The following is a 25,478-nucleotide window of genomic DNA, read 5'->3' as shown; positions in this document are numbered from 1 at the left end:
AGGTTTGCTTTGTTCAGTTTATTATTTTGGGTTCATTTGGCAGAGAATAGAAATCCATTCCAGCTAGTTAAACAAAAATAAATTTATTTTGGGCCATGTGGTGACTTGTGCCTGTAATCCCAGCACTTTGGGAAGCTGAGGCAGGAGGTCTACTTAAGGCCAAAAGTGTGAGACAAGCCTGGGCAGCATGGCAAGACCCTCTCTCTACAAAAACAAAAAATTAGCCAAGTGTGGTGAAATATGGCTATAGTCCTAGCTATCTAAAAGGTTGAGACAGGGATCCATGAGCCCACAAGTTCAAGGCTGCAGGGAGTTATGATAGCACCACTGTACTCCAGCCCGGGTAACAGTGAGACCCTGTCTAAAAGTAATAATAGGCTGGGCGCAGTGGCTCATGCCTGTAATTCCAACACTTCGTGAGGCCAAAGTGGGTGGATCACGAGGTCAGGAGTTCAAGACCAGCTTGGCGAACATAATGAAACCGTCTCTACTAAAAATACTAAAAATTAGTTGGGCGTGGTGGCAGGTGCCTGTAATTCCAGCTATTCAGGAGGCTGAGGTAGGAGACTCACTTGAACCCAGGAGGCGGAGGTTGCAGTGAACTGAGACGGTGCCACAGCACTCCAGCTTGGGCAACAGAGTGAGACTCCATCTCAAAAAAAAAGTAATAATAATAATACATTCATTCAGAGCATACAGAATCATTGGAAGGCTAATGAAGTAGATTATGGTTGAGCTTTCAGGAATAAGTCTCAAAGCCACACCACAGAACCAGGTCACTAAGAGAGTAATTTCAAAACAGCTATGATCCATAGAGAACTAACATGATGAGTCTAGCCATTGCTGCTGCCACATAAAACTAGTGATTGAATGGTGCTTGCTAATGGAAGTATCAAGTTGAAGCTTCCAACTCACTTCTGCCTTCTATATCTCACTCCAGTGTCTCTGATAGGCCCAACCTAAGTCATATCCAGAACCCTGGCTGCAAGGGAATTTCGGCTTTTAGCTTTCTAGTTTCTGGGTTACTAGGAGGGTAGAATGTACTTTGTTGCCTGCCATATACTATATCCATCACACCTAATAATTAGGCATAACTAGTAAATAACCTAAGCAAATTACTATAATTTTTAACATTTTTGGGCAAACAAAGTTTTTCTTTTAAGTTCCCTATTGGGAGCTGTACTGAACAGATTATGAATACAGTCATTGTTGACAGCTCAACTTTATAACTGTCAGGAATTTGAAAGATTCTATGGCGATAACATAAATAACAAAAATTTGAATGATACTTTTCCCTTTTACCTTTATTATAAGAGATGGGTTTTGGAACAGCTACTTCCCTCATTTACAAACAATGACTTTCAACCTGGTGGTGGTGACAATGTTTAGATAACCCCAGTGGTAACTTCATACCCTGGAGAACCAGAAAACACTCTTTGTTCAATAGGTTGTATGAAACACAAACATACAATGCCTTCTTTTGTGGGGATGGGGAGCATAATAAATCAATCTTTTGAAATTTCATACAAAATTATGGTTCCTCTTGGGAATACTTTTTTTTGGGGGAGACAGAGTATCCTTCTGTCACACAGACTAGAGTGCAGTGCTGCAATCTCGACTCACTGCAACCTCCACCTCTTGGGTTCAAGCAATTCTCCTGCCTCATCCTCCCTAGTAGCTGGGATTACAGGTGTGCGCCACCATACCCAGCTAATTTTTCAGTAGAAAATTTTAGTAGAGATGAGCTTTCACCATGTTGGCCAGGAGGGTCTCAAACTTCTGACCTTAGGTGATCTGCCGGCCTCGGCCTCCCAAAGTGCTGGAATTACAGGCGTGAACCACCACGCCTGGCTGGGAAGACATTTTAGGTATGCTATCTCTTAGAGGGGGCTGGATATGAGCCTCCCATAAGGGTCAGTGGACAAAGGCTGGTCTGATGGCCTGCTTCAACTTCTTTTAGGCAGGTGGCTGTGAGAGGACTGAGCTAGCTATGGCAGCAACCCATTAAAGTGAGTGATAACAACATTGACTATTTCCTGTGGCATTGCTTTACTTTGCTATTGACTGGTAGCACTTGTAGCTTTAAATAAATTGAGGAAGTGTGAGAATAAATGGGAGAAATGTTGAGTAAGTCCTTCTTGAAAATGTTAAGTGGGAGAATAATGGTGGTTAATTTCTGTCTTTTAAAATTTAAATTGTGCTTGGATCATTCAAATTTCCATCAAAAGCCTTTCTAAATTTGAAAAAAGGGAAAGGCCGAGTGCAGTGGTTTATGCCTGTAATCCCAGCACACTGGAAGGCTGAGGCAGGAGGATTGCTTAAGACCAAGAGTTCAAGACCAGCCTGGGCAACAGAGCAAGACACCTATCTCTTAAAAAAAAAACTAAAAATTACAAAATAAATTAGCTGGGCATGGTGATGCATACTTGTTGAGCCTAGGAGTTCAAGGATGGAGGGAGCTACTGTGATCATGCCACTGCTTTCTAGCCTGGATGACAGAGCAAGACGCTGTCTTTACAAAAAAAAGTCAATTTACAAAGGGAAGCAAAATTACAATCTATCAAATTATTGGCTGGGCGTGGTGGCTCTTGCCTGTAATCCCAGCATGTTGGGAGATTGATGTGGGCAGATCACCTTAGATGAGGAGTTGGAGACCAGCCTGGCCAACATGGCTAAACCCAATATCTACTAAAAATAAAAAAAAAATTAGCTAGGCTTGGTGATGTGTACCTGTGATCCCAGCTACTCAGGAGCCTGAGGCAGGAGAATTGCTTGAATCCAGAGGGTGAGGTTGCAGTGAGCCAAGATTGCGCCACTGTACTCCAGCCTGGGCAACAGAGCAGGACTGTCTCAAAAAAAAATTGTTAATGTGATAATTAGTGTATTAATTTCAGTTCAAATTTGTGATTAAGCTTTTTGTTATATATGCATATGCCCTCCCTCTTATACTACCAGTGTGTTTAATACTTGTATTTCTTTGATTTTATTTTATTTTTTTTGAGACAGAGTCTCACTTTGTTGTCCAGGCTGCATTGCAGTGGCACAATCTTGGCTCCCTGCAACCTTCACCTCCCAGGTTCAAGTGGTTCTCCTGCCTCAGCTTCCTGAGTAGCTGGGATTGCAGGCACCCACCATATTCCTGGCCAATTTTTGTATTTTTAGTAGAGATGGGGTTTTGCCATTTTGGCCAGGCTGGTCTCAAACTCCTAACCTCAGATGATATGCCTGCCTCAGCCTTTCAAGTGCTGGGATTACAGGCATGAGCCATCGTGCCTAGGGTAATTTTTTTTTTAACACTTGAAGCAAGCGTTTTTAATTAGACTGGAAATTTTTCATTAAATATATTTTTGTTTTGAATAAGTACCATTTTCATGTGGTTGCAAATTCAAAAGTCACAATAAGGAGTCTGAGCAAAGTGACTCATGCCTACAATCTTACTACTTTGGTAGGCCAAGGAGGGAGGCTCTCTTGAGCTGAGGTGTTTGAGACCACCAGCCTGGGCTACATAGCAAGACCCCCGTCTCAACAACAACAAAAGTCCCAAAAACGTACACAGTGAAAAATCTTTCTTTCATCTCCAGCCAGCCAGTTTTTGTCCTTGCGGCAACAAAAATCTTTGTAGCCTTGCTGATATGGTTTGGCTGTGTCCCCACCCAAATCTTATCTTGAATTGTAGTTCCTATTATCCCCATGTTCATGGGAGGGACCCAGTGTGATGTAATTGAATCATGGGGGCTATTCTTGTTGCAGTTCTTGTGATAGTTCTCACAAAATCTGATGGTTTTTTTAAGGGGCTTTTTCCACTTCTGCTTGGCACCTCTCCTTCCCACCGCTATGTTTGCTTCCCTTTCTGCCATGATTTTAAGTTTCCTGAGGCCTCCCAAGCCCTGTGGAACTGTGAGTCGTTTAAACCTCTTTCCTTTATAAATTACAAAGTCTTGGGTATGTCTTTATTAGCGGCATGAGAACAGACCAATACAGTAAATGCAGAGAAATTATTTGAGTCGGATGCTTACATAATAAAATACTGCATTTTTGTTTTGGTTTTGTTTGTGTTGTTTTTTGTGACTGTCTCGCTCTGTTGCCCAGGCTGGAGTGCAGTGGCACAATCTCAGCTCACTGCAATCCTGCCTCCCAGGTTCAAACGATCCTCCTGCCTCAGTCCCCCTAGTAACCAGGATTACAGGCATGCACCAACACACCTGGCTAATTTTTGTATTTTTAGTAGAGACGGGGTTTAACCATGTTGGCCAGGCTGGTCTCAAACTCCTGATGTCAAGTGATCCACCTGCCTCGGCCTCCCACAGTGCTGGGATTACAGGTGTAAGCAACTGTGCCTGGCCTGCATTTTTTTTTTTTTTTTTTTTTTTTTAATGTAAGTGGCACCATACTGCCAGTACTATATATCCTGTACTTTTCACTTTGCAGCATATCTTGGATAATGTTCCATAGAGGTCTGGTTATTTTTAAATAATTTTATAGGTTCAACTGTATGGATTTACTATTATTTATTGAACTAGTCCCCTATTCCTACTGATGATTATTTAAATGGTTTATTTCTAGGGCATTTTTTGTTTTGTTTTACTTTTGCTGTAATAAACAACACTGCAATGAATAACCTTGTCTCTAAGTGACTTAATATAAGAGCAAGTATACCTACAGGACATATTCCTAGAATTTGCTAGGTCAAAGGGAAACTTTGATATTATCTAGTTGCCCTTGACAGAAGTTGAAACAATTTACAGTCCTTATGCACTTACAATATGTTAGAATGTTTGTTTCCCCATATCTTCACCATCATAGTGAGTAATCAAACTTTTTCATCTGTGCTATTCTAGTAGGTGAAAAATGGTAACAGTATAACCCCAAAAAGAGGATGTTTTTCACCACATCCTCACCAGCATTTGTTATTACCTGTCATTTGGATATAGGCCATTTTAACTGGGGTGAGATGATACCTCATTATAGTTTTGATCTGCATTTCTCTAATGACCAATGATGTTGAGCATCTTTTTGTATCCTAGTTGCAATTTGTATGTCTTTTTTTGTTTGTTTTAAATTTTTAAAAAGTTTTTTTAAATAGAGATGGGGTCTTACTATGTTACCCAGGCTGGTCTTCAATTCCTGAAATCAAGGGATCCTCCTGCCTCAGTCTCCTAAAGTACTGAGATTATAGATGTGAGCCACTGTGCCTGGCCCCTTTGTTTTTCTTACTGAATTTTAGTCTTTTAATTTGTAGGGCCTTTTTTATATTTTACTGAAAGTAACTACAAAAATGAGTTGCACCAGGTTGGGCAACATGGTGAGACCCTGTCTCTACCAAAAATACAAAAAATTAGCTAGGCATGGTGGCACATGCCTGTGATTCCAGCTACTTGGGAGGCTGAAATGGGAGGATACTTGAGCCCAGGAGACGGAGGTTGCAGTGACCCAAGATTGTGCCACTGCACTCCATCCTGAGCGAGAGTAAGACCTCATTTTAAACAAACAAACAAACAAAAATGAGTTGCAGATATTTTTTCCAGTTTGTCATTTTCCTTTTGGCTTATCTGGTGGTGACTTTTTGCCATGCTTTTTTTTTTTTTTTTGAGACAGAGTCTCACTCTGTCGCCAGGCACCAGGCTGGAGTGCAGTGGTACAATCTCGGCTCATTGCAGCCTCCGGGTTCAAGCAATTCTCCTGCCTCAGCCTCTGGAGTAGCTGGGACTACAGGCGCACACCACCACACCCAGCTAATTTTTGTATTTTTAGTAGAGACGGGGTTTCACCATGTTGGCCAGGATGGTCTAAATCTCTTGACCTCGTGATCAGCCCACCTTGGCCTCCCAAAGTGCTGGGATTACAGGCTTGAGCCACGGTGCCCGTCGCATACTTTTTTTTAGGAGACAGGGTCTTACTGTGTTGGCCAGGCTGGTCTTCAGCTCCTGGCCTCAAGCTATCCTTTTACCTCAGCCACTGGAGTTGTTGAGATTACAGGCATGAGCCACCATGCTCGGCTCATACATTTATAGAAATTGAATTTATCAGTCTTTTTAGATCTTGTGTCATAGTGAAAATGTCTTTTCTGTTCTAAGGTTATAAATGAATTATTGTATAGTTCTATTGTTTACATTTAAACCTTTTACATATCTGGAGTTTGTGCTAGTGTAGTGTATGGGGTATGGATCCAACATTTTTTCTAAATGGCCCATTTGTCTGAATGGGAAACTTTTTACTGCTGTCATTCTTGGCCTGTCCTTCACATGCACGTGGATCACATTTCTGTTTGCTCAGCTCAAAGATCACAACTCAGATGCCTGTAGAGACTAGGCAAGTTACATAAAAGGGTGAAGAGTGCCAGGTGGGAAGTATAGCCAATTGGAAATGGATGGCATACTTTTATAAAGAGGGCAGCCACTACCCAGTGCCTGTGGATTACTCTCTTGCATGAATGCAGTAGGGCCCAGTGTTGCCAGATCTTTGTCAAGAGAAGCTGAAAATACAGATTTTTATATGAAGACCCTTGATTTTAAAATGTTAACAATTAAATTTAAATACAGCCTTAGCTAAACAAAATATGTCTTCAGGCCTGATTTGGCCCAGAAAAGCCTTCTGATACTCCTGGCCAAGAATGAGATTTCTAACAACTTTACTCTTCTATGAGTAAACAGAACATACATGGTCTAGTAGTTTGACAGCACAGTAGTTTATAGCTGGAGTCTGAAAAGAGGAGAGAAAAGTATGGAACTTCTTTATAAGCCAAAGTCTTTGCTCTCACAGACTGAAACATTAATGGGAGAAATACAGGCATTTTACCATCCCACCTTTTATCCCAAGTATATGAGAATGGATATGGCCATTTATTAGAGGACATTCTTGATTTAGTGGATACTTGTAATTAGAAAAATAATCTTGTTTTCCAACTCTGTCATTCTGATTTTGCCCAAATGACAAAGTGGTGCATGTTTTGGGGAGAATAATTGCTCAGCTACTGATCCTAGAACTGAATTGTAGTACCAACTTATTTTTTGTACCCTGTTTGTATTTTCCGTTTCTCACTGCTGGTAGCTAGGGATAGGGAGTAAAATATCTTCTTTACAATCTGTTAAAAGTAATATGCTCAGCACCTTTCAGTGGGTTGAAATCTGTGCTAATGATAAAGTTGCTAGAGCCTATGCCTCTTTGAATTGAAAAGCTTGTCAGGATCTTTTCTGGGTTGCTAATGAGTGGGTCCCAGAGGCCCATCCAGGTTTTGTAGGATCTGAAGCCTACACAATTTGAATGATACGATAGAGAAAATAAGTATCTTTTGGAAGTTTTGTAAAAACGGTATGATTTTGTGAACGCACAGTGGCCCGTGCAAGTGAAGGACCTTTCAATTAAAGCTTGATCAACGTCATTGTCATCTGCCCCTTCTGACCCTTTATCACCGGGCTAAGGGCTTTCCACGCCTCATCTCTCGGTCCCCACACCATCACCCTAAGAAATAGTCGCTGTCTCCTATATCTCCTAACGATAAACTATGTATAGTATATATACTTTGTATAAAACACTGTACTCATAAAAACAAGCCACGTAGAGCACAAATACGTTAAATATCCTGTCCAGCCCGAATGCCCCTTTCTCTCCACATTCCTATATGACCTCCCACGACGGTACTGCTGGGGCTCGAGGCTCAACAAGGGTGGTATAGTTTGGATTGTCTTGCGCAGGTCGAGAGGAGGGAGGATATGTGTAAAAGGCAGTCAAACTGAAGAGTCTGGAGCGGCCCCTCGCACAATCCCGAGAGACGCGGACTCCTCTGGAGCCCCAGGCCCCGCACCCCCGCGCCGGGCTGGCTGGCGCCTCTGCTCGCTTCGCGGCGCGCATGCTCCATGTGGGGCCTCTCCGGCTACTCGGGAAAATGAGCGCCTGGCCGAGGGGGCGGGCCGAGCCTTGGCTGCTGGGACCCGGAGCTCGGTAGCTGCCCCAAGACACTCTGTGCGGCTGCTGAAGGGGCGGCAGCGGCTGCCGGCGGTGTGCGCGCCATAGTAAGGCTCGCTCGCCCGACGCGCATTCCGGGTCGGTCCCCAGAGCCCTGTGGAGGTGACTCGAGCGGGCCGAGCGGGTGGCGCTGTCGGCTCGGAGGGCGGGGGGAAGGCGATGAGGAGACGAGCCGCCGCAGCCGCCGCTGCTCAGCGCCCTCCGAGGCCGTAGCGGGAGTCGGGGTGGGGCTGGGCCAGCTGTACCCCCGCCGGGCCGCGAACCCAGACAAAGGAGGAGGAGCCGCCCCAGAAGCTGGCCAGCGCCGCCGGGAAAGGAGGTCGCCGCCGGGGGTCGCCCGGGCTCGCGGGTCACGGCGCTTCCTCTGCGGGCACTGCGGGAGGCGAGGGCCGCCCCGGCGGAGGAAGCCGACCCCAGGGTCTCCGCCCGCCCGCCGGCGCCGCCTCCGAGCCGCCTCGGCCGTAGCCGCGGCCCGGGCGGGAGGCGGCGGCCGCCGGCGAGGCTTGGCGGCCCGCGCCCTGCCTGTCAGGCCACCGGCCGGGTCCGCGGGCTGCCCCCGATGCGGAGGCGCTGTCGCCGGGGCCATGCAGCAGGCGCCGCAGCCTTACGAGTTCTTCAGCGAGGAGAACAGTCCGAAATGGCGGGGACTGTTGGTCTCGGCCCTGAGGAAGGTCAGTGCTGGGGGCCGGGACGGCCGGAGGGTGGGGTGCCGGGCCCGCGGTCTCCCCGAGCTTCTAACGGGGAGCAGCTCGTCCCTCCCACAGGGCTGGAGTCCCTGGGGCCGAGCCGTTTCTCGTTGGCTGGCGATGGGGGGCTCACAATTGCCTGTTGCATTTTGAAGGACGTTTTTCAAGTTTTTTTTTTTTTTTTTTTTGCCTGGTCCCGGAAGGAAGGTTTTGTTATGATCATAAAACTGGATTTCATGTTGCAGTCATTTCGTCAGGCAACTTCCGCCGTTGACCAATTTGTTGTCCTCCAATTTGTGGCTGGAATCGGGCAAGAGAAAGTGCCGCTGGTATTTAGACAGTTTCTAAAACAAAAGCACATTTTCAGGCCGAGTAATTACTTTTAATTAAGTTCTTCGGGAGTGTTTCCCCTAGGCAGTTTGCTTGTCAAGGGTATCCACTTATGAGGCAATGGTTTTTTGGTAATATGAATGTTTCACATGTGTGAAATGTCAGTGAGTCATAATATTCTTATTCATTTTACAGTTCTCGAGGTAAATGTAAAGTGCCTTCCCACTTCCTGCAAAAGGTGTCTTACCTGTTTACAAGAGACTACCCTTAGAAAATTTGGTCAGTGTCTTCACTACCAAATTGCGGTTTAGGACTTGAAATCATTTTAAGGAACAAAAAAGGGCCAACTCTTGCAAATCAGTTTTTTATGTTTGGATGCATTCCTAGGGTGCATCTGTCCTGTAGATGGTGGCTGTCTTCCTCTGTGAATTTAAGTAGTAACAATACGATCATTTTTATAATCAATCATTTTGTAAGATCAAGGCATTTAAAGACTGTAAATTGGTGTGTGATCAGCTATTTGCCTGCCGAGCAGAGGCTTTCTTTGCCTTTGATTCAGACTTAGTCCCTTCTGCCTTTTGTGCAAAATAACCAAGAATACATTTTAAAATAATAAAGAAAAAATAAAGATTAATTTAAAGACTACACTTGGAAAATATATCCTCATTAAATTTCTATAAATGAAAGGAAGTTGTGTATCTTAAAGGTAAAGACATTTTCCTCATGCATTGAGAGTTGAAGATTTTCCATTATTTTCATAATTCTTACGAGGAGGTATTGCTTTCCTCAGGGCAAACACCAAGTCATATCTTTTTAAAGAACCTGGCAGAGATGACTCGTGACAGCTAGACAGTTATCATTCCATTGGTATACCAAGTGGTAAAGTATTAAATTGACCTTACTTCCTTGTGCAGCCCAATTCTATAAGGAGAGGGAAAGAAATGAATGATATGCAGAGTGGTGATAATGAACTCTGGCCTGAATTAAAAGCAAAGGGGGAAATGTGTAGAGAGTAATTAGCCCTTTTACCAAACAGTACCTGATAAAGGAGGTCTATATTGTTGGCAGTGTGATGCAGGTATGTACCATTTATAACTTTCTGGTAGCAAATAGTATTTGAAGGTGTGTTGCATAACTTGTTCAATATGTAACTTTGATTCTAATAATTCTTTATGTCCAGAAACAGATTTTTTTTTTTCTTTAAATAGAGAAAGGATCACGCTATGTTGTCCAGGCTGGTCTTGAACTTCTGGCCTCAAGCAATCCTCTTATCTCTCCTCCCAAACTGTTGGGATTATAGACATCAGCAACCTTGAGCCAGACCAAGATTTTTTTTTTTTCAAGTTAGCCTGGAGACAAAGCCAAGATTAGCATCCAATCCTAGTCCATTGCTTTGGCGCTATTACTTTGCATTTATACATGTGCTTGTTTTCCTGGAACTGAGGTACCTTGTAGATACTATGTTATGTTCCACAGTTCTGGTATGTTCTTGATTATGAAATAAATATATCTAAGAAAATTTGGTCTTTTGAGGTGAATTCAGAAAGCATTTTCTATTTATTAACTTACAGTTAGGATAGAATTGAAGTACATTCCTATGGAAATTTTCAAAAATATTTTTGGAAAAATTTTGGTGAAAGTAATTAAGATTATGTCTACTTTTGCGATATTTGGGACTTTGCAACTTGTAGGTCTGTAGTGCCTGCTAAGAATTGTAGCCCTTAGGGAGCTAAAGGTTAGCTCTTTCTTTGCAGGAAGTTTTAAATTCTGGTATGTGTCAACCACCTTGTCTTTGTACAATGAGAATTTCTACCATTTTGGGGGAGTCTCTGTCTTCGCATTCAGAGCATCTAGAACTTTATTCCTCTTGCTGACTAGATAGTTACAAAGACTACTAGGATTTTTTTTTTTTTTTTTTTGAGACAGAGTTTCTTTCTTGTTACCCAGGCTGGAGTGCAATGGCGCGATCTCGGCTCACCACAACCTCCGCCTCCTGGGTTCAGGCAATTCTCCTGCCTCAGCCTCCTGAGTAGTTGGGATTACAGGCACACGCCACCATGCCCAGCTAATTTTTTGTATTTTTAGTAGAGACGGGGTTTCACCGTGTTGACCAGGATGGTCTTGATCTCTTGACCTCGTGATCCACCTGCCTTGGCCTCCCAAAGTGCTGGGATTACAGGCTTGAGCCACCGCGCCTGGCCAAGATTACTAGGATTTGATTGGAATCTCTCTCTCCTTCAGTTGGTGTTGCCTTGTACATGTGGTGTATTCTGGCTTCATTAATTCACCTAACCATTATTATACACATTTTAGGTACTTGACATGATGCTGGGTTGTAAGAACACAAAGATAAAATAAAGGTCCTTCCAAAGGTGTATACCATCTAAACCAAAAATTCTAAAAATTGAGAATTTTATTTCAATTTATGTAAATGAGATAGCAGTTCTGAGCTCAGCGTTCTGGAAACACACAGCGTTCTGTGTGTCTGTGAAAGGAGCAATGTAGTTTACTTGGCTCTGTCAGTTTAGTCCACTTGGACATCTTGGTGGGACCTCCAAAACTGTTAAAATACAATTTTCAGAAAGGTTAAGTCATGACTTCCATGCAAATATAAATGAACATGTATCAGTGATTTTGGTTGAGCTAATTACTTAATGAGGGAACTAGTAAGATGTTAAAGTCACTTAATATGAAAATTTGAGGAGGTAGGTATTTTGGACAATTTAATAAGGGAGTATTAGATTAGACTGCTGGGTAACATAAAGAATTAGTTAATATCCTACAAGAAACATAAAATAGTAGGCTTTGGGTTGTCTTTTCCTCTGGCTAAAAATTACTTGTATCTTTGTCTGCCGAAAATCTGTAACCTAATCTTATAGATGTGTAGAATAGCTCAGTCAATAGAAATTAATAAAAGATTCAAGCATAGCACTGCACTGAAATACACCCAGTATTCTCTTTTGCTAATTTTCCAGTTTTGGCTAATTTTTATGAAAACTGGATATATATATATATTGTATATATATTCAACATTGAAAACACAAGGGATTTTTTAAAAAGCAATATCAAGTATTCATTGCATTACATAGAAACACAGAGATGGGATTGAGTGAGGTGGCTCACGCCTATAATCCCAGCTCTTGGGGAGGCTGAGGTGGGCAGACCATCTGAGGTCAGGAGTTTGAGATCAGCCTGGCCAACATGGCAAAAGCCCTTCTCTAAAAATACAAAAATTACCCAAGTGTGATGGTGCCTGCCTATGATCCCGGCTACTTGGGAGGCTGAGGCAGGAGAATTGCTTGAACCCGGGAGGTGGAGGTTTGAGTGAGCCAAGATCGTGCCACTGCACTGCACTCCAGCCTGGGCGACAGAGCAAGACTCTGTCTCAAAAAAAGAAAAACACAGAGATGGAAAAGTAAATTTATTGAAAAATAATTTTGGAAATAGAAATGTGGTGTTCTTTAGCCTTTTGTTTGTTATTTAACTTTTAAAACAGAACCTCACCTAGGGCATTTAAAAACCAAGAGCTATAAAGCAGAATGAAATGACACTACTAATGTATAATACATGAATTGTTAACATTACTGCTAAATTATGTATCTTCCCTAAAAGAGCCAAGAACATAATTGCCTTCACCACTTCTCCCCAAGATCATTGAAGCTATCGTGTTACTTGGAGAAAAAAAGAGCATGGTATATATATTTGTAAATGCAGCTTATTACCTGTATCTTTGAAATGCCTTGGTACTATATGCATATGCTATTTGATTGTATGCTGAGATAGATCAGCATTCTTCATATGGGAAATAGGCCTCAAAATCATTTTATCAAATTTTACAGTCCCTGATAGTTTCTTTTGTGAATGTCTTTTCTGTAAGGTGTTTTTCACCAGCCTAGCCGTAGAAAAGAATATAGCTGTTGTCTTGCCAGCTGTAGTTATAAATGCCAGAGAAAGCTAGAAAGAATTGGTTGAATTACTTTGTTCCTGAGTCCAGTTAGATTCAGGTTAAATATCGACTTCTCCACCCAATGACAATTTGCTCTTAGATATCTAAAAGGCAAGAGGTGTGAGAGAGAATGTCTGGGTTAATTAATAGCAGTCTAGGGCAAGGAAAAAGAACGGTAGGGGATTTGATTTAAAAATGGTTTTGTGAAATTCTACTGAGATCCTAGTGTTTCTGCCTTTGTACCAATGTCTCTTGAGAGGTGTTTTAGAAGATAGCACTGGATCTTTCCTGAGGCCCACAAAAGTATAGGGTGATCTGAGAAAATCTAATTGGTGTCATTGATATACAAGAGTCAAAGAAGCCTTTAAGAAAGCAACGTTTGTGCTTCTTTCCGGATGATATATTCAAATATATTAATTTACTGTGCCAGCTGGTCTTGAACTCCTGGGCTCAAGCGATTCTCCCAGTTTGGCCTCCTGAAGTGCTGTGATTACAGGTGTGAACTACCTCGCCTGGCCGAAGACATACGGAAGATGTAGCAGAGCCCTTGCCGTCATAAAGCTTGGGCTCTAAATGACTGTGGCAGAAAGACAATAAGGAACTAAACAATTATCTGAAAGATCAGTAGGAATTAACAAAACAAAGGGAAAAAAAGGACTTGTGGCTAAGGGGAAAGTAAGAATATGATTTATTTATTTGTTTTGAATAGGTCTCAGATTCTGAATTTAATGACTTGTTTTAAAGCACAAGGAGAATAAGTAGATGAAGCTAGTATGGTAGACTGTATGTACACTGAGTTAAGGTCTCTACCTGAGAACAGGAAGTCCTGTTGGGTTCTCATTTACATAGTAAAGTAATTAGATAAACTTGATCAGAATTACTTTTTGAAAAGATTACTTCAAGCCAAAGTCAAAAACTAATAAGAGAGCTTGTGATTTTTGTGACATGAGGCCTGTTCTGGATTTCCTAAAGCCACTGAATATAACAGTAGAACTTGAAGGAGTCATTTGGAATTATTCCAAACTAATAATGACCCAAACTGACCTGAAAAGTTCAGCCAGAACTAGATGAGCAGTAGGAATGTACTTTAACTTGCTGTACTTGGCTCCTTGTCAGCCATGATTTAGTAGACTTCTATTTTCAGTGTAACTTTGGTATGGTATATTTGGAGCAATAATATTCCATTAAAGGGTTTTATGCTGAGTATTCAAAGAATTACCTGTGTTACCACTTCAAATAAATCAAGTATATGTCTTTTATATTAACCATGAAATCTCTTTCAAGGGAACAGTTGTTTGGTTATATCCAGCATATTTGAATTAGAAAGGAATTTTAATGTAACTGTTGGATTTAGCATGAGCTCATTGTTAAAAATTAATCTAAAACTCTTTACTTCCATGGGCTGGGTGCAGTGGCTCATGCCTGTAATCCTAGCACTTTGGGAGGCTGAGATGGGAGGATCGCTTGAGGCTAGGAATTCAAGACCAGCCTGGACAACATAGTGAGACCCCATGTCTATAAAAAAATTCTTTTCTTCTTTTACATAAAATATATGATAGTACAAAGTTTTTTCAACTGTATAAAGTATTACACACGTCACATTTTAACATGTAGAAGTGAAGCAAATAAATGAAAATAACATCAAGATCTAGATATGAGGGCTGGTATTAACTCTTCTACATTTTTCTGTACTCCAGTTTTTTTCTTCTTTAAGTCATTTTGTAAACTCAAGCACTCTTTCTTTTTCTCTCTCTTTTTTTTTTTTTGACAGGGTTTTGCTCTGCTACCCAGGTTGGAGTATAGTGGCATGATCAGAGCCTTACTGCAGCTTCCAACTCCTGGGCTCAAATGATCCTCCCACTTCAACCTCCCAAGTAGCTAAGACTACAGGCATGTGCCACTGTACCCAGTTAATTCTCTTATTTATTTATTTTTTTCAAATGGAGACAGTGTCTTGGTATGTCCCCCAGGCTGGTCTCAAATTCCTGGACTCAAGTGATCCTCCAGCCTTGGCCTCCCAAATTTCCAGGATTACAGGAGTGAGGTACTTGCCTGTGAAACACTACTTCTTACATACAAAGCATATTGTAATTCTTTTTTTTTTTTTTTGAGACTGAGTTTCGCTCTTGTTACCCAGGCTGGAGTGCAATGGCGTGATCTTGGCTCACCGTAACCTCCGCCTCCTGGGTTCCAGGCAATTCTCCCGCCTCAGCCTCCTGAGTAGCTGGGATTACAGGCACACGCCACCATGCCCAGCTAATTTTTTGTATTTTTAGTAGAGATGGGATTTCACCATGTTGACTAGGATGGTCTTGATCTCTTGACTTCATGATCCACCCGCCTTGGCCTCCCAAAGTGCTGGGATTACAGGCATGAGCCACTGTGCCCGGCCCTTGTAATTCTTTCTTAACTGACCTATTAGCAGCATTTGACAGTTGATCTCTTTCTTTTGGAATCCTTTCTTCATTTGGCTTCCAGAAGAACGTCAAACTTTCAGGTTTTTTTTTTTTTCTGAATATTCCTTCTAAATCCCCTTTCCTTGAGTTTTCCTCATCTTCCTGACCACATCCTTCTGACCTTCCCAGAGCCCATTTGTGTGTGTGTGTGTGTTTCTGAGACAGAGTCTTGCTTTGTCACCCAGGCTGGAGTACAGTGGTGCGATCTTGGCTCAGTGCAACCTTCACCTCCTGGATTCAAGCAGTTCTTCTGCCTCATCCTCCCAAATAGCTGGGATTATAGGCATGTGCTTCCACATCTAGCTATTATTATTATTATTATTTGTATTTTAGTAGAGTTGGCTAGGCTGGCCTCAAACTCCTGATCTTGTGATCCACCTGCCTCAGCCTCCCCAAGTGCTGGGATTACAGGCATAAGCCACCGTGCCTGCACTCCCTTGGAGATCCCATCCTGCCTCATTGCTTTATGTATTGTCTATATCTGATAATTACCAAATTTATATTGCTGGCTCAGACCTCTTTCTTAAACATGGATGTTCAACTTTTTCTTTGAAAGAAGGTCTCACTCTGTCACCCAGGCTGGGGTGCAGTGTGAAGATCATAGGTCACTACAGCCTTAACCTCCTAGGCTCAAATGATCCTCCCAACTGAGCCCGCACGCCCCTACCTGTCCCCAGATAGCTGGGACTACAGGAGTGTGCTACCACACCCAGCTAATTTTTAAAACACTTTTTGTAGAGACAGGGTCTCACTGTGTTGCACAAACTGGTCTCCAGCACCTGGGCTCAAGCGTTCCTCCTGCCTCAGCCTCCCAAGGTGTTTGAGTTACAGGTATGAACCATCACACCCCGCCAACTTTTTACTTGGTACTTCCACACAGGCATCTCAACCTTTTCTGAGGCATCTCAATACTGAACTCCTTTTCTTCCCCCACAAACTTGTTCCTTTTGTAGTGGTTCACATATTAATAAATGGCTACTCCATCCTTCCAGTTGCTCAAACTAAAAATCTTAAGTTATTCTTGAATATTGTCTTTTTTTTTCATACCACATATCTAATTTGTCAGCACATCCTTTTAGCTCTACTTCAGACTAGAACTATATTTAGTCACCGTTTTATACTTTTTGACTTACCTCGTGGAACCAAGTCATCATCACCAATCTCCTGGAATATTGAAATATCTTTTTAACTGGTCTCTGCTCATCTACTCTTGCCCTATTTAAGTTTTTTTTTCCCCCAACACAATAGAGATAAGTGAGATCATTTCACTCCTTTGTTCAAAACCCTCTCAGTGCTTCTCAGAATAAAAGTCAAAGTCCTCCCAATGGCTTACTAGGCTCTTTGCAGTCTGGGGCTACCCTACCTCCCACTTTTACCTCTCTGACCTCTTTAATACTGTCCCTTATTTGTTCTGCTTCTGCCTGATACTGGTTTGCTTGTTTCTATAACATAGACATGTTTTAGTCGACTTTTGTACTTCTGAATTTTCTGCCCGAAACACCCTTCCCTCAGATAATCACGTGGCTGGTCCTTTTAAACTCCCTTAGGTCCTGTAGTCAAACATCATTTTGTAGGAGAGATCTTCTCTGCAGCCTTTCTAAAACTGCTACCTCCTCCTGCTTCCTGGACAGTCACTCATCAATTTTAGAGTATAACCCAAACCAAGCTTGTTGTTTTCTCCCATAATCTTGTATCTCTAGGCCGGGCGCTGTGGCTCACGCCTGTAATCCTAGCACTTTGGGAGGCCGAGGTGGGTGGATCACCTGAGGTCAGGAGTTCAAGACCAGCCTGGCCATCATGGTGAAACCCCATCTTAATTTAAAAAAAAAAAAAAAAAGAAAGAAAAAATAAAACCCTGTATTTCTTTCTTTTTTTTTTTTTTTTTTTGATACAGAGTTTCACTGTTGTTATCCAGACTGGAGTGCAATGGCATGATCTCGGCTCACCACAACCTCCACCTCCTGGGTTCAAGCAATTCTCCTGCCTCAGCCTCCCAAGTAGCTGGGACTACAGGCACGCACTACCATGCCCAGCTAATTTTTGTATTTTTAGTAGAGACGGGGTTTCACCTTGTTGACCAGGATGGTCTCGATCTCTTGACCTCGTGATCCACCTGCCTCGGCCCCCCAAAGTGCTGGGATTATAGGCGTGAGCCACCGTGGCCAGCAAAACCCTGTTTTTCTTTTCTTTTTTTTTTTTTTGAGACGGAGTTTCGCTCTTATTACCCAGGCTAGAGTGCAATGGCGCAATCTCAGCTCACCGCAACCTCCGCCTCCTGGGTTCAGGCAATTCTCCTGCCTCAGCCTCCTGAGTAGCTGGGATTACAGGCACGTGCCACCATGCCCAGCTAATTTTTTGTATTTTTAGTAGAGACAGGGTTTCACCATGTTGACCAGGATGGTCTCGATCTCTTGACCTCGTGATCCACCTGCCTCGGCCTTTCAAAGGGCTGGGTTACAGGCTTGAGCCACTGCGCCCAGCCACTGTATTTCTAATATAAATGGTAAATCCAGTCCTCAAGCTAGAAACCTAGGAATTATTTTTCCCTTCTTTCTCATGCCAGGCTAGCATCTATTCATCGCTGAATCTACTTGATTCTTTATCCTAAATTAGGAGTTTTCTAACTTTTTTTGCTGTATCCCCAAAAGAATTTTGAAAAACTTGTACATTTTTATGTTGACATCTAGAAATTTTCATCTTACATTTAAATAGTTGCAATAGATGTAATTTCATATGTTATAAATACTGATGTTTTAAAGAAAAACAGTTCCATCAGTCTTTTAAATGTGCTGAATACCAAAATAAATTGATATCCACCATCATATTCCAAAAATATATATGAAAAGTGTGCCTTTAAAAGTTGGAAAGTTTACATTATCGTTTTTTTCTCTGTGAACTTTTTTCATTCCCCTGCCTAATTCTAATATAATATTTTTAGATTTAAAAGTCTCTGATCCCACTTTTGCATTTATACTTCTCTACAACAAAAAAGTCTATATCCTGAATTTAAAAATATTTTCCCTATGACCATAAAGCTTTGAAACCTGTCTTTTAAACGGAATTATTATTACTATAAGCCTCATTCTGTCACCCAGGCTGGAGTCCAGTGGCATGATCATGACTCACTGTAGCTTCAACCTCCCAGGCTCAAGTGATCCTCCCACTGCAGCCTCCTGAGTAGCCTGCACTGCAGGCACATGTTACCACAATTAGCTAATTAAAAAAAATTTTTTTCTGGACGCGGTGGCTCACGCCTATAATCCCAGCACTTTGGGAGGCCGAGGTGGGTGGATCACGAGGTCAAGAGATCGAGACCATCCTGGTCAACAAGGTGAAACCCCATCTCTACTAAAAATACAAAAATTAGCTGGGCATGGTGGTGCACATCTATAGTCCCAGCTACTCGGGAGGCTGAGGCAGGAGAATTGCTTGAACCCAGAAGGCGGAGGTTGCGGTGAGCTGAGATCATGCCATTGTACTCCAGTCTGGGTAACAACAGCGAAACTCCGTCTCAAAAAAAAAAAAAAAATTTGTAGGGATGGGGTCTCACTATGTTGCCAAGACTGATCAGGGCTAGTCTTGATCTCCTGGGCTCAAATGATCTCCTGGGCTCCTGCCTTGGCCTCCCAAATTGCTGGGCTTAAAAGAATGAGCCACCGTCCCAGACCTTTAGTTGGATTGTAAATAGGACACAGTTGATCAAAGAAACGTACATGAATTTTGAAAAATAATGGATAACCATAAAGCTTTATTGAATATGCATATTTCAATAACATCTGTGCAACTGTCTGCATTGTTTTAAAGTTACTTCACATTTCACAGGTGAGTATTACTTATTACTAGAATGAGACAGGGTCTTGCTGGAATGAATCAGGGTTCAGCATCAATTCTGTTCCTATATTTCATTTTTATAGATGTAAGCCCTGAGAGCCCTTGTTAACATAAGTAGAGGAAAAATTTAAAGTAATGAAACCTAATTTTTAAACTTCTTTCAAGTTATATATATATTTTCAGTTTATATAGTGAATCTACTCTCAAAAATGATTTTTGTTTTTGAGACAGTTTCACACTTGTTGCTCAGGCTAGAATGCAATGGCATGATCTCAACTCACTGCAAGCTCTGCCTCCCAGGTTCAAGCAATTCTCCTGCCTCAGGAGAACAAGGGGTTTCTCCATGTTGGTCAGGCTGGTCTCCAACTCCTGACCTCAGGTGGTCCGACCTCCTCGGCCTCCCAAAGTGCTGGGGTTGCAGGCATGAACCACAGGACTTGGCCTTACAAAAATGATTTTTTATGATATATCAGCCAGCAACTCAGTTGGATTCTCCTGAATTTTGTTTAAAGCAAAATGTTGGAAAACACTGGACCTGGAAAATAATTTACCTGGCTTTAGAGAACTTTGTTTAATACAGTATATCCAAGAAAGATGGGATGGGCCGGGCGCGGTGGCTCAAGCCTGTAATCCTAGCACTTTGGGAGGCGGAGGCGGGTGGATCACGAGGTTAGGAGATCGAGACCATCCTGGTCAACATGGTGAAACCCCATCTCTACTAAAAAATATACAAAAAATTAGCTGGGCATGGTGGCGCGTGCCTGTAATCCCAGCTACTCAGGAGGCTGAGGCAGGAGAATTGCCTGAACCCAGGAGGCAGAGGTTGCCATGAGCCGAGATCGCACCATTGCACTCCAGCCTGGGTAACAAGTGCAAAACTCTGTCTCAAAAAAAAAAAAAAAAAAAAAGAAAAGTAAGATGGGATAGTAAAGTATTGATCAGTACATCTTAGCTGAGATAATATTTATTGATAAAATGCCTTTTATCTTGTCACATTTTTTTTTTTTTTTTGAGATGGAGTCTCACTCTGTCGCCCAGGCTGGAGTGCAATGGCATGATGTTGGCTCAGTATAACCTCTGCCCCCTGGGTTCAAGTGATTCTCCTGCCTCAGCCTCCCGAGTGGCTAATTTTTGTATTTTTAGTAGAGACAGAGTTTCATCATCTTGGCTAGGCTGGTCTTAAACTCCTGACCTTGTGATCCACCTGCCTTGGCCTCCCAAAGCACTGGGATTACAGGCATGAGCCACTGCGCCCAGCCAGTCACATTCTTTAAATACATTTTCATTGAAACCTTGGAGCTGCAGGTCTGGCTCATTGTATTAGTTTTCTATTGCTACGTAATAAATTATCACACAGTGGCTTAAAATAATACCCATTTATTATCTCATAGTTTATATAGGTAAGAAGTTTAGACACAGCTAGGATTTCTGCTCACAGTCTCACAAGGCTGAAATCAGGGTTTTGGCTGGGGCTGCAGTCTCATTTGAGGCTCGGGTTCTTTCCAGGCTCATGTGATCACTGGAAGAATTCATTAACTTGTAGTTGCAGGACTGAGACCCTCAGCTCCTAACAGCCACCTAGAAGCTCTTTGAGAACTAAGATTGTTCTCTCTTTCTTTTCATGGGCTTGTCCCCTTAGGAGGATATATTTTTTGACAGTCAGCTAGAGGATGGAAGCGGCAAGATACTAAAATGAAAATATTTATAATTGTCTCTTTGTTTAGTGTTCTAGGATTTATTTATTGAACTTCAGAGCAACATATGTATACTATAGAGAATTTCAGGATAAGTGGGAGATCTCTGCCTTTCTTAGTAAAATGGGAGGGCAATTGTGAGAGGAGAGGTGTAAAAGAAGACCCTGCTTTACTCACTGTGTGCAGGCACCTTGTCAGGCACATCTTCTTTAGGAAAGGGTACATGTGGCTGTTTAGGAAGAATCCTGACAGATGTGGGTGTTTGGCCCAGGGACTTATTAAGCATAAGTGAATGAAACAAATTTAATAGTGATCTTTTCCCAGTTCACAGGGGGAAAAAAAAGCAATTTTTTTTCAATTTTATTTTTCTTCCATAAAGTAGAAAAAAAATCTTTGGTGTTTGCTTCAATTTACTTGCTAGTGAGTAGTGAAAAATTGTAAAATAAGTGAACCAGTGATAATGGAGGTTTTTTTTTTTTTGAGACAGAGTCTCGCCCTGTCACCCAGGTTGGAGTGCAGTGGCTTGATCTCGGCTCACTACCACCTCAGCCTCCCGGGTTCTTGCAATTCTCCTGCCTCAGCCTCCCAAATAGCTGGGACTACAGGCACGTGCTGCCATGCCCAGCTAATTTTTTTATATTTTTGGTAGAGACGGGATTTCACTGTGTTAGCCAGGGTGGTCTTGAACTCTTGAGCTCAGGCAATCCGCCTGCCTCGGGTTCCCAAAGTGCCGGGATTACAGGCATGAGCCACGGTGCCTGGCTGATAATGGAAGTATTAAAGGGAAAATGAGTTTTAGTACTTTTTGTTTTTCTCTTACAAACATGTTCCTGTAGTTTTGATTTTAGGTTTTAAAGTCATTACTAACATTGTCCCTGCTGTGATAGAATATGTGTCTTAATATTTCATGTTCTGCAAAGAAAACTGATTACCAAATGCTCTGCCACTGGAATAAGTTGGGAACCTTTATCTAGCCTCTACTGTCTTGGCTTTACAGGCAATGACCTGCCTTTATGGGGAGGTACTTCTAGGTCATATGCCATTTAAGAAAGATTTTGATGACAAAAATTTTTGCTTCAGCTGATAGTCTTTTTTACGTATTTGATTATATTATGGTAAGCTCTCACCTAATATGAAGTTAAATAGAAATAGTTTCTTGGCCAGTACTTATTTGTATTTTTTTCTCTTTTGAGACAGTCTCACTCTGTCACCCAGACTGGAGTGCAGCCTCCGCCTCCTGGGTTCGAGCAATTCTCCTGTCTCCACCTCCCCAGTAGCTGGAATTATAGGCATGTGCCACCATGCCTGGCTAATTTTTTGTATTTTTAGTAGAGATGGGGTTTCTTGATGTTGGCCAGGCTGGTATCAAACTCCTGACCTCAGGTGATCCACCTGCCCTGGTCTCCCAAAATGCTGGGATTACAAGTGTGAGCCATGTGCCTAGCCACTTATTTGCATTTTAAATAAAGCTACATTCTGAAAGCCTGTTGAGGGTACCTAATTAAGAGCATGGACTCTGAGAAGTATTAGTAGACAGCGGGAGGAATAGAGAAACATAGAATGGGAATTCCCTCATTTATAATGTTGTATGAGAACTAAGTCTCCAAATACATATCCAATGAAATGAAAACAAATTTAGTGGAGTTTAGAATCTTTTCCAGGCCGGGCTTGGTGGCTCAAGCCTGTAATCCCAGCACTTTGGGAGGCCAAGGCGGGTGGATCACGAGGTCAAGAGATCGAGATCATCCTGGTCAACGTGGTGAAACCCCGTCTCTACTAAAAAGAATACAAAAAATTAGCTGGGCATAGTGGCACGTGCCTGTAATCCCAGCTACTCAGGAGGCTGAGGCAGGAGAATTGCCTGAACCCAGGAGGTGGAGGTTGCGGTGAGCCGAGATCGCGCCATTGCATTCCAGCCTGGGTAACAAGAGCGAAACTCCGTCTCAAAAAAAAAAAATAAAATAAAATCTTTTCCAGTATCCAAATAATTTCAGTGAGGCCAAGAGACCTGTTTGCTGCTGTGAATCTATTTAACGGGTATTTGCCTAGTGCTTTCTTTATGCAGGGTCTGTTTTTTTTGTTTTTTGTTTTTGTTTTCTTTGAGACCAAGTCTCACTCTGTGGCCCAGGTTGGAGTGCAGTGGTGTGATCTCCACTCACTACAACCTCTGCCTCCCAGGTTCTTGCAATTCTGCCTCAACGTCCTGAGTAGCTGGGACTACAGGTGCACCCTGCCACAGCCAGCTAATTTTTTGTGTTTTTTAGTAGAGACGGGGTTTTACCATGTTGGCTAGTCTGGTCTCAAACTCCTGAGTTCAGGCAATCTGCCCGCCTGGGCCTCACAAAGTGTTGGGATTACAGGTGTGCCACCACACCTGGCTGGGTATGTTCTTTTAATGACATGGCACTGAATTACCTGTATACTAAGAATACAGGTAGGTGTAGGGAAATAGGAGGAGGAGACCAAAAATAAGAAATGGGAGCTGGTATGGTAGTGCCCACCTGGAGTCCCATCCACAAGGGAGGCTGAGGTGGATTGATCACTTCAGCCCAGGAGTTCGAGGCTTAACAGTGAGTTGTGATGACACTACTGCACTCCAGCCTGGGTGACAGAGTGAGATTCTGTCTCCACACCTCTCCCCTTCCCCCCAGAAATCAAACAAGAAGTGGTTCCTGACCTTAATGAGTTCAGAGTATACAACTGTGGTTTCAATTCTTGATTAAGCACTTTGATTAGAAAAATATTGCCTTAGAATATTACATTTTAGAATTATTTTTTAAAACTTTATTGGGGATATAATTGATACGAAGTATATATTTACAGTGTATATATTTACAATGTACAATTTGATGTTTTCAACAATGTGATGTTATATAGATACAGTGAAACCATTCCCAATAAAGCTACTGAGCATATCCTTCAGCCCCATAAATATCCTCCTGACTATAATTCTCCCTCCTGTTTCTCCCCACTCTCAGGAGACATCCCAAGCCATCACTGATCTGTTTTCTGTCATTATTGATTGCATTTTCTAGAGTTTTATGTTAATACTGTTAGATTCATACAGTAAATACTGTTTTTTTTTTTCTGTCTGGCTTCTTTCACTCAGCCTAATTATTTTGAGATTCTTTTATGTTGCATATGTCAATAATGTATTCCTTTTTATTGCTCAGTAGTGTATTCCATTTTTTAGATATACTGTGGCTTGTTTATCTATTCACTTATTTATGTACATTTAGGTTTTCAGATATTGGCTAAATAAAGCTGCTATATATTTGTGTAAAAATCTTTGTATGGACATATGTTTCAATTCAAATAATGGAAATTGCTGGTAATTACCAAACAGCAGTTGGATCGGCTAGTAGGTAGATGTTTAACAATTTAAGAAACTATCAAACTGTTTTCTAGAGTGGTTGTACAGTTTTATGTTCCCACCAGCAATATAAGAGATCTAGTTCCTCCTGCCACACTTGGTAATTTAATTTCAGCCATCTAATAGCAGTCAGTGTAATGGTACTTTGTGGTTTTAATTTGCATTTCCCTAGTGATTAGTGATGTTGAACATCTTTCATGTTTTTATTTACTTTCTATATATCTTCTCTGGTGAAGTGTTTGTTCAGATCTTTGGCCCATTTTTTTGAGTTGTTTGCGTGCGTGCTCTCTCTCTCTCTCTCTCTCTCTCTCTCTCTCTCTCTCTCACTCTCTCTCACTTTCACTCTCTCACTCTCTCACTTGGTCACCCAGGCTAGAGTGCAGTGGCACAATCTCAACTCACTTCAACCTCTGCCTCCCAGGTTCAAGCAGTTCTTTTGCCTCAGCCTCCCAAGTAGCTGGGATTACAGGTACCTACCACCACTTCCTGCTAATTTTTGTATTTTTAGTAGAGACAGGGTTTTGCCATGTTGCCCAGGCTGGTCTCAAACTCTTGGCCTCAAGGAATCCACCCACCTTGACTTCGCAAACTTCTGGGATTACAGGCGTAAGCCACCTCACCTGGCCTTTTTTTTTTTCTCCTTTTTTGGAAGTTTCATTATATCCCATTCTCTTAATACTATCTTTTTATCTTTTTCTTTCTTTTTAAGAGATAGGGTCTTGCTAAGCTCCTGGCCTCAAGTGGTCTTCTTGCCTCAGCCTCCGTAAGTGCTGGGACTGCAGCCATAAGCCACTGCACCTGGCCTATGCTAGCTCTTGAAGACCGAAAGTTTTTAATTTTTATGAATTTTTTTTTTTAGGGACTGTGCCATTAGTGTCATATCTAAGAAATCTTTGCCTAACCCAGGGTTTCAAAACATTTCTCTTCTGGAAATGTTTATTTATTATTTTAATTTTCAAAAATAGAAACAGGGACTCACTATGTTGCCCAGGCTGGTCTCAAACTTCTGGCCTCAAGTGATCCTTCGGACTTGGCCTCCCAAAGTTTTGTGATTATAGATGTGATCCACCACACCTGGCCTGTTCTAGAAATATTATAGTGTAAGTTTTATATTTATATCTATGACCCATTTGAATCACTTTTTCTTTCTTTAAGAAAAAAACTCACCCTGTCTTGTGCTGATTGAATAATTTTATATAA

The 25,478-nt window shown here is 42.0% G+C and overlaps 1 protein-coding gene across 3 annotated transcripts in view; it reads left to right on the top strand.

Annotated features, from left to right (window-relative positions):
* The first annotated feature begins 7,954 nt into the window (after positions 1 to 7,954).
* The window catches only part of SOS2 (SOS Ras/Rho guanine nucleotide exchange factor 2), a 130,436-nt gene continuing 112,912 nt past the window's right edge, over positions 7,955 to 25,478 (top strand). For all 3 annotated transcript variants that reach the window (XR_013521197.1, XM_035260451.3, XM_035260450.3), the window contains exon 1: positions 7,955 to 8,633. Coding sequence is in view for 2 of the 3 variants with exons in the window: in XM_035260451.3 (XP_035116342.1) it covers positions 8,547 to 8,633 (87 nt within the window). In the remaining variant the exon portion in view is untranslated. The remainder of the gene's footprint in view (positions 8,634 to 25,478) is intronic.

This window comes from Callithrix jacchus, chromosome 8 (genome assembly GCF_049354715.1).
Source record: "Callithrix jacchus isolate 240 chromosome 8, calJac240_pri, whole genome shotgun sequence".
In the NCBI taxonomy this organism is placed as follows: Eukaryota; Metazoa; Chordata; class Mammalia; order Primates; family Cebidae; genus Callithrix; species Callithrix jacchus.
Note: the sequence above shows the minus strand (reverse complement) of the source record. Positions and strands in the feature narration are given on the sequence as shown.